Source organism: Cryptomeria japonica, chromosome 7 (assembly GCF_030272615.1).
Source record: "Cryptomeria japonica chromosome 7, Sugi_1.0, whole genome shotgun sequence".
NCBI classification, from domain to species: domain Eukaryota; kingdom Viridiplantae; phylum Streptophyta; class Pinopsida; order Cupressales; family Cupressaceae; genus Cryptomeria; species Cryptomeria japonica.
In genome coordinates, this window is record NC_081411.1 from 162,539,548 (window position 1) to 162,549,144 (window position 9,597).

Genomic DNA, 9,597 nt, shown 5'->3' on the forward strand with positions numbered 1-9,597 from the left:
GTTTTTCTATTAGGTTTATTCTAATGGCTTTTGCCTTCTAATTTTATAGCCAATTATTTTATGCTTAGCTTTTTTTGTATGGCTATGGGGTGTTTGCTATTTTATTGAATAATATTTTGATACAACATCCTTCTTTGAGTGGATTTAACATGCCCAAAAAATTTAAGGGTCTTGGATCCCTTCAAAACCTTTTGTTTATGGTTTTGGGTCCGCCTCAAAACAATCCTTTTCCTTAATTAGAAACATAATATTAATCCAATGTGAAGATTAGTTATTGAATAAATTCATAATGGAATCACATTGTTAAAAATGAAATAATTAAGATTGTCTACATTCAAGTGAAGAGGGGAATTGGATCAATTTATGACATTGAAACTTTTTTGAACATCCATACTAAGGAATAATATTATGTTTTGTGTGAAAAAGAGTTTCTATTTTGGAGTTATAAATAGAGATGATCCTATTATGAATACTCCTTGCATTTATGAACAAAAGATAAGAGATACTTTAATTGGTAATGGGTTAGTACTTAACATTTGATGTGTTGAGTCCAAGGGGTTGTGCTTTACTGGTTAAAACACTGGGTTCTCACTATGGAGACCCAAGTTCAATTCCTCATAGGGACATCTGAAGTGGAATTCTAAGTTGTGACTCTTGGCCTTCCATAGGATGGGGGAGGTCTTGGTTCAAATCTAGGGAAATCCTTGTTAGTGTTTTCCATGGTGTAATTCGAAGTCGCCTCCTCCTTGGTCTACAAAACCACCTGTATTTCTCTGTCTTCTAGGTTATGACTTCGTTGTTCATCCTGATTGAGGTTTTGCCATTATCTCTCATCTTTTCGTATTTGATCCTCTTTTCCACTTCAGACACATGGTTTTATGGGTTTTCCATATAGATGTTCCGCTATTGTTCAAAAGTGTTAGGGGTGATGACAATCTAGGCTTCTTCTACCATTTTATTTTCTTTAGCAACCACTGATTGCTTAACAGGATTTTTGGCTCTCCATTGCATTTTCTTGTCTTTCTTCTCTTTCTCTTTGACAACCCGTAGGAGGCATTTTTTAGCAGTATGCCCTGATTTTTTACAGTGAAAACATGAAAAAGGGACACTTTCATATTCCAATGGTTGGACCCACTTCCACAATTTGAATTTAATCTCAATAGATAAAGGCCTATCCATTCCTTGCACAACTTCCACACAAATACTTCCAAAGGTGAGTCTTTTTCTAGCCAATGTGATAGGGTCCATAGATAAGAGCTCCCCAAAGGAACTAGTGATTCCTTTGAAAACATCTTCAATCTAGAACTCTAGTGGGAGACCTAAGAGTCTTTATTAATAGAGATTTTGATTTGATGATTTTCAAAATAGAATTTGTTTATATGAGAGTCTCTATTGGAAGTTTATGACCAAAAACATGCCTCAAATTAAAGTCCAATTTCAAAGTATAAAACAAAATAAAAAGAGTCAAATTTGGAAACTAAATGTATACCATTGTGTAGTTGTCAAAGATCAAATTTGACAACTATTGGAGGTCAAAAAATGGAAATTGTGGGTGAAACCTATGCCCTTCAAAATAAAATTTCTCTATAATGCTATGATGTCCTCAAGAACTAATCCATACAAGAACATAAGTTGGAATCATGGTGACATAAACACTCTAAGTGGATGGTGCCTAGGTGACATATGAACAACATGTCAAAGACACATAAAAGCTAAGAATTCCTCTAGTAGAAAACTTAAAAACCATTTTTTAAAAACAATTCAAAATAAATAATTCTAGGAGATAAAAGTTTGGTACTTAATTTCATTGCGATTAATGCCCAAAAGATGGCTAACCTTGGCCATTGTTAGTGTGGCCAAGAGTGTTAACAATTTTGATAGAGCTATATGGTCAAGTAGTTTTATTGAAAGCTTGGCCAGTTAGTGTTATTGAAAGATTGAAATGTGTACAATAATGGGGCTATATTGACTTATTATTTTTTTAGGATAATGATTAATTTTTTATTTTATTATTTTTTTAATATAATGATTAGTTTTTTATTTTTCAAAAAATTTAATTATTTTTCTATTTGCAGACAACTGTATGAATACATACAATCATATGGACAAGGTCCGAAACTAAATGGTGAGCACATTTTTATCCTAGGAGATCATTTGTAAAAAAATTCCCTAAAAACCTTGTGGTAAGAACCTAAAAAAACTCTAATTTAAACTCATAGTCAAACCCCATATCTACAAAAAATAACCATAAATATACAACCCTGAAACCCTATGTTTTAAAAATAACAATTACAAATAATATGCCCTTACTTTCAAATGTCAAAAATCATTGGTACATTATCATGTTTCAACTTTGCATCAAATCTACTAATCCAATGATTATACCAAAATAAAGATATATGAAGCTCCACAACCACAAACATTGCTTTGTATCAAATGTTATGAAAAATTAAAAATATAACCAAGTAATTTGCTACATAACCCATGAGACAAAATAATGCATTCAATTATATAGAATGGCTATATCCAAAGATCAAAGGCATCTCATAAGATAAACACAAGATGTATCTTAGGAAAAAAATTATAGAGAGAAAAAACCAACCTCGAGAAGCATCTATGCTCAATATATTATTCAACAATAAATCTTTATAATACACTCACAAGGCCTCCATGAGAAATCCTAAAAGATCAAGCCTCTCCATTGTATCCTCCATATGTACAATCATGTAACCACACATCCATGTCATGCTTCACACATGCACTCCTTAGAAGAAATATCAATATAGTAATAGTCGAGCTAACAATCCAACAAGCCAACCTAGACTAATAAAAATGTGCTTGCTTTTGTTGACTCAAATTCACACAAATACAACCAAGTGATAAGGTAAAACCGTGTACCTCAAAACCATGAGTTCATGAAATAATTGACCTCGCATTTAGTTTTTCATACACAAGGGGATCTTCTACCCTTGAGATGACAATATCTCAAGGAACAGATTAACCTTCGCTACCTCACTTAATTGGCATCGTCATGAGTTTGGAGAGAAGACCAAGTTATTGCAAGATTGAGTGTGTATTTTGATAGTGCTTCACTATGGCAATGAGAGCAAGAGACCCAATAGTGAGAGTTCTTTCAAAATGAGGGAGAAAGAAGAGTTTTGTTTCTCAACATGAGTGGGAGTGACCTTTTAAACTTTCCCAAGCCAATGGACATGCATTAAAAATTTTTGATGTATAATATGCTAATTTTAATCTAGAATATGCTTGGGACGTTTGCGTGTCATTCAGATGTCTGTACACCACACTACTGTCTCACCAAATTAATCAAAAATATGGTTTAAGGGTGGCTAGCACTACTTCATATTAAAGATTCATGATGTCAAAATGATTAAATATTGATCATGAATTTTGGTCATAAATGCACCAGCCTCAATGTTGTTGGAGTAAATTAAATTTATTCCATTTACTCTAATTAAGTTTACTTAGGATAGCTTTATTTGTGACATGACACAATCATTTAATATTGTTCATGTTAGTTATCTTAGATGTAATTCTAGATAGAGATGAGTTAGTTTTAGGCATTTAATTTTGTTATAGGGTAGTTTTACCTACTCTCTCATCTCATTGAGCCACATGGCTTTACTTGTGCTCTTGATTTTCTAGTTGCTTTGCCTATATAAGCAAGCTCATTTGTACATTGTATCATATCAATTCATAACAATTCATTGTAGGTTAATCTCAAGCTTTTCTCTTCCATGTCCATTGTTCTTCATTGCTCAAGTTGTAACATTGTCATGTGTGGTTAGATAGTTTCTTTGCTAATCCATTAAAGTGTGCGGAGCTTGATGGGCTCGTAATTTCTCCAACAAATGCAAAGGTGTCATAAAAGCACTAGGTCTAATTCACGATACTACATAAATATATTTCCTATGTATGCCCCAAATAAAATATCTAACCCAATGTTACAGAGACTTTTATACGTGACCTCAAATAAATACTAAACACGTCACTTGAAATGCACAACATAAAAAATTATTTTACATAAATAAATTTAAAATGTACAACAAGTATTTGTAACAAGATATGCCATATGAAATACCTTGAAAATACATTTTTTTAAAATCACTTTTATGATGGAGCCATCCTTTATGCATTGTTAAACCATCAACTCTAAAAACTACTGTTAGATTTATGAGTTTTCAAGCCATTTAAAAGAAGAAATCCCCACATGCATGAATTACTTAAAAGACCCACTATAAATTTAATATAATAATGAAAAATATTACAAAACAATATGACATAAGGAATAAAAAAAGTAGTAATCTCATACTTAAATAATCACATTTGAACAACATACTTATACTAAAATAATAATTAATATATCCATTTGACAACATTTTTCACTCGTTTGTGGTTTGGTTGAGGAAACTTTAAAAGAATAAACTTTAACAGACTTTAGTAGTTCGATTCAATTTCATCATTCAGAAGTTTTGAACTTTTATAACCAGGTGAGATGGAGCAGAGCTGTAAAACAGAGCTCTATGGATCAGAATTATTATCTTCTCAGGGAAACGATAATAACGAGGAGATAAATTGGCATGAACACCTGGAAATCCTGCCACGTAACTCTCTCGGGCTAGGTAAGTTTCTTAGAAAAAAATTTCAAACTATATTTGGACAGAGGCCAAATTTTTCTCCTTCTCAAGAACTCCAAACGCCTTATCTAGGAGTACAAATGTTGGGGACGAATATCGAACAATCCCCAATTAAAAATGAGATCCAACAATCTCTAATTGAGTTCAAATGAGATGAATTGGATCGAGCAACAAAAGGGTTTTTAGTACAAATAGGCAGTGGTGGTTTTGGGATTGTTTTCCGTGTAAGTTTCTTTTGAAATCACTGTTAATTATAATATGAAATACATGATAAAGCTGATTATGTATAAACTTGTTTTAGAAAGAGAATTATGTTTGGTTTAAAAAAAAAGAAGCAGCTAAGCTCTCATACCATATTTTGTTCTGCTTTCTAAAGGGAATTCTACCTAATGGAAGACACGTGGCAGTCAAGGTGTTAAGAAAAGAAAGTCTTCAAGGCAAAGTCGTGTTTCTTCACGAAGGTGAAGGCTTCCGCATAATGCACAAAGACATCAAGCCGACCGGCATTCTTTTGGATGAAAATCTGAATGCCAAGATTTCTGATTTTGGCTTTGCACAAATACAACTATCGTATTACGAGGATATCAGCATTCAAGGAACGCGTATTGTTGGAACATTGTAAGATGGCCCTATCCTGTAACCCTTCATAAGAATGACTAAGGTTAATGTATGTAGTTGCAAAATTGTGGTGGAGACTAAATTTTTAATTTTGGGCAGCTGAGTAAAGCATTTTTCTTTGTTTGTTTGTCCATACAGTGGTTATGCAGCTCCCGAATATAGTGCTACTGTTCGTGCGAGTCTGAAATCAGACATTGCACAAAGTCTGAGATATTAATTTCTCTCTCTACATATGAGATCAATCAGATAATCTATTAGCTCCATTAATTTCACCACAATATATGCCATGATCCTAGATGTACACAATATCATAGAATATCACCATCATTCCATAAATCAAACCGGTTAGCTAACAAAAATGTATGTATACATGATCAACTACCGAGCCATCATATGCCATTAAGGTTTTTTCCAATACCACCTGAGACATAATAACGTCAATCTATGGTACCAAAGGTAATGCAATGATCTTGGACCTCATTGTCTTACATAACCTATAGGTACCTATTATTATACATACCGATAACATTATGCTCATACTAGTTTCTTATACCGGTCCATCATCTCTACTAGAGCAACTTCCTCTGGCTTTTGTCTTTTTGTGTCTACTTTTTTTTTATCCCAATTGCAAATTTGTCATCTATTGACACATGCAACAGTGATCCATCTCTGATCTATAGGTGTCTAGCCAAGGTAGCCACTACACACACTTACCATCTCACTTCCTTCATATCGACAACATCCTATTCTTCCATTTGTTCTCTTTCACTAAGAGGGTGAGTGATATGGTCAACGTACTACTCCCCCTAAGGTCTTGCATCTCCTTTAAGCCTTAGGAGATATCACCTATGCACTAAATGCATAGTGCCGATCCATGTTCCTACTCTCTTTCTTCTTCCTCCAAGCCTGCTTGGCCTCATTCCTCTTCCCATTTTTAGTCTTGCGAGTAGGTCTTACCTTCCTTTGTTGATTGGTCCTTTCTCTACTAGATTCTACATCATGACCAAAGACATTGTTGTAGAAGTAAATAGTGTTCATGCCAAACACATGGTTGGAGGACCTTCTATCAAACCAGTTTGACCATCTTCTTGTCATGCTATTGTAATCGGTTACCAAAACTGATGGACCACTTGATCTTATAGGAGCATTTCTCCTTTTGTTCCATGCAGTCCTATGTCTTTCATATGCTCTATACCAATTTTCATATTGAGCATAGCTCCTATACTGATTCTCATGTGACTGCAAGTTCATCGATCTGCAATTATGACTTTTATGGCCAAATCCATTACACATCCAACAGATGACATTATTGTTTCTAGGAAGAACATACTGTCAATTCCTAGACTTCATTCTATATTCATCTGCCCTATGGTTGTATTCTTTTCTTGAAAAATAGTAACCAGAGAAGGAGGACTCATTACTTACAAATTTATTTTTCCATGCATGTAAAGATCTTACTGATTTATTATCTCCATCTTTACTTCTTCAGGGGTGGATCTTGGATTGTCCACACTGTGCAGTTATTCCATCTAATCCCTTCGCCCACACTTGCTTTTTCTTGTGGGCGGTAGCATTTCCTTGTCTTCTACCGATAGAAGGTCTTCTTTATTGTCTTCTCATGTTCTTTCTTATGATGAAGCATTTCCTTGTCTTACACTGGTTTCTTCTTTTTGCATCTGAATTGATGGGAGGATTGACTTTAGTAGGACAACCATTTAAAACCGACATCCACACATCAAACCCTAAAGAGGATAGGTAGACTTCCATCCTACAACTCCAAATAGAAAAATTTGAACCATCAAATATAGGAGTAGGGATTGACCAAAACAAACCAGGAACCTAGGCTCTGATACCAATTATTGAACATAAAATGTCACTAAGAGGTGGGGATGAATCAATGATTTCTAATCTTGTCTCTTTTCTAACCTATGTGTGTAAATCAGTTAATAGATCTAATATAAAAAAGACATACTGGTTAGAAGGGAGGATAACACAAATGCAACCACAGATGAAAGAGATATCACATAACACTTGATGTACAAGGAAAACCCAAGATGGGAAAAACCTTGGTGAGAAGTGTTGCTGGAGACTACTGCTCCAATCAAGCCTCACAATGAAAACCTCGCTTACAACATTTAGGACACTAATCCAAGGAGTATCACTCCTTCTTTAGGGAATCTACCCAAAGAGCACCAACCCAAGGAGCACCAACCCCTGCACCAAGCTCCAACTCAGTGCTTACATCGTATTTGGAATACAAAACAATTTTGTCACTCTCATGTATGTCTCTCCACCTGTTCTCCTCTCCACAGATTTTTGTCATTTCTCTATTCACCTTTTCACTACAGCAACCTTATCTCTGCTGCAACACACTCTCAACTGAACCTTAATCTCTGTTACACCCTTGTTACTTCAGCCTCTTCTCCTTCTCTGTTAGGTCTGTGCTTTGTCGGTTCTCTTTTCTCTCTGTCACACCGCTATTATCCACCACCTGGTCTTGATAACTTAGTCATATTTTCACCATTTTATTCCTGTCGATTCTCATCTTGCCTTCTCTACAATCTTCTATAACCCTTCTTTGTCAGTTTAGTCACTAGTGGTATACTCCTCTCTCTCAAACTCAATGGTCGGCTACCGGTTGAACTCTTCAACCCGTTTCTCACTCACACACTTAGCCTCTTCTCTGATTGTCATTAAAGTCTCAGAGGATGGGATTATTTGAGTTTTCTCTTTGAGATCTCTCATATCGAGCATTTTGTAGGGCCTAACGGTCTGAATCACATTTATGTGACTACAACGTGTTTCAGTACCTTGTTGGGCTATAGGCCTCAATCATGCTTGCATGACTTCAAGGGGTAATTTCAAATGGAATTCCTAACTAAAAACTATAAGATAGAGGCTGTTCGACTCACCTCCGAAAGGGAGATAATCTTTGTGCAAGAGAGATAGTAACTCTCCCAAGACACTTGCCATATCGTGCCCCCATTAGCGTTTAGAGTTGGCTAATATGGCATTGAGAATCCATTATGTGAGCCTCAATGGTCGTATTCTGATTAGCTATTGAGTGTGTACCTAAGTCAGCAAGCAAATATTTTCTTCTCTAAACCAACTTCTATAGAGTTAGCATGTTGTGATTGAATTATTATATATCTTGTGTGTTTTCAGTATTTTCATCCTTGAAACTAAAACTGAAATACTAAAACTGGAGAAAACAAATCAACAACTCAATGATAAACTGTCTATGTCCAAACTGGTCTCTGTCAGTCATTGAAACATCACTTTATCAAAAACTAGTAGTCGTAAGTCATTAAAACTCCGTCTGTCAAAATCTCGTTTTTGTCCAATCCTCTATCATATAAATTCCTGATCTTGTCAGTCAAAATAGTCAAAATTGCCCAGATCAGTCTACAATGAGCATAAAATTGGTCATCATCCTCTTGAGCATAAACAATCTTGATAGTGTACCCCTATCATTGCGTTGCATGATTTTGTTGATCATCTTTAAGCTAGCTCAAACAACATCTTATCAAAACCTAAGTTAACTTAGATAATGTCTTACACAGGATAGATCATTCCTTAAACTAGACCAAACCTTAGTTACTTCACTCAATCACTATGTTAAATGAAAAACTACCTACAATTTGATCTTGACTTCTGCAACACATCTAGCTCCCAGTCCCATCGGTTATAAATGCCTATTGAAACCAAAAGCTCTTCTAATTTTTTTTGACAAAAGCGAATCCCATGGCTACCTTAGCTACAATTCCCATGGCTACCTTGGCTCAAATGCTTCAAGATATCAAGAAACAAATACATGACATGAAAATCCAACAAAATGAATCAATGACTCCATTTTAGAAACAAATGCGTGATATCAAGAGTGAGAAACTTCAAGGAATGCTAAAATGATTATGTGATTTTACGATCAAATACCAACAAATAATTGACAATCAAAGACCAAATCTCATACAAGATCACAAAACAACTTCACCAAAACAAAAACACATCTATTCCCTAGATAGATAGTTTCCACCTTTGGGCCAGTCTACTGAGTCAGCTTTGGAAGAGCTTCTTAAGAACAATCTTATCATATTGCCTAAAAAGACCACATGGGGATGTGCAGTTTTGAGAATTACTGTGCAACAAACATAAGACTTCAATGTGTATGGAATTAAAACATAAGATTCAAGATCTCATTGATAATGGTGTCATTGAAATTGAAGATCCTAATGACTCACCTAAAGAAAAAGAAGGAACTAGTTCTAAACATGATCAAAATCATGAACCTATGTCTAGCAAGGCTCCATATGTAGCCTTTATCCCT

At 34.9% G+C, this 9,597-nt stretch overlaps 1 protein-coding gene across 1 annotated transcript; it reads left to right on the forward strand.

Annotated features, from left to right (window-relative positions):
- The first annotated feature begins 4,513 nt into the window (after positions 1-4,513).
- On the forward strand, positions 4,514-5,490 carry LOC131856537 (proline-rich receptor-like protein kinase PERK7). The gene is made up of 4 exons (XM_059208361.1): positions 4,514-4,640; positions 4,833-4,879; positions 5,032-5,273; positions 5,412-5,490. The coding sequence occupies exons 1-4, from the start codon at positions 4,514-4,516 to the stop codon at positions 5,488-5,490; spliced, it is 495 nt and encodes a 164-aa protein (XP_059064344.1).
- The last annotated feature ends 4,107 nt before the right edge of the window (positions 5,491-9,597 follow it).

Coding starts and splice junctions, on each gene's coding strand:
- LOC131856537 (XM_059208361.1), top strand. CDS start 4,514: ATGGAGCAGAGCTGTAAAACAGAGCTCTATGGATCAGAATTATTATCT. Junction 4,641..4,832: donor ACGTAACTCTCTCGGGCTAG/GTAAGTTTCTTA, acceptor GAGCAACAAAAG/GGTTTTTAGTACAAATAGGC. Junction 4,880..5,031: donor GTTTTGGGATTGTTTTCCGT/GTAAGTTTCTTT, acceptor TGCTTTCTAAAG/GGAATTCTACCTAATGGAAG.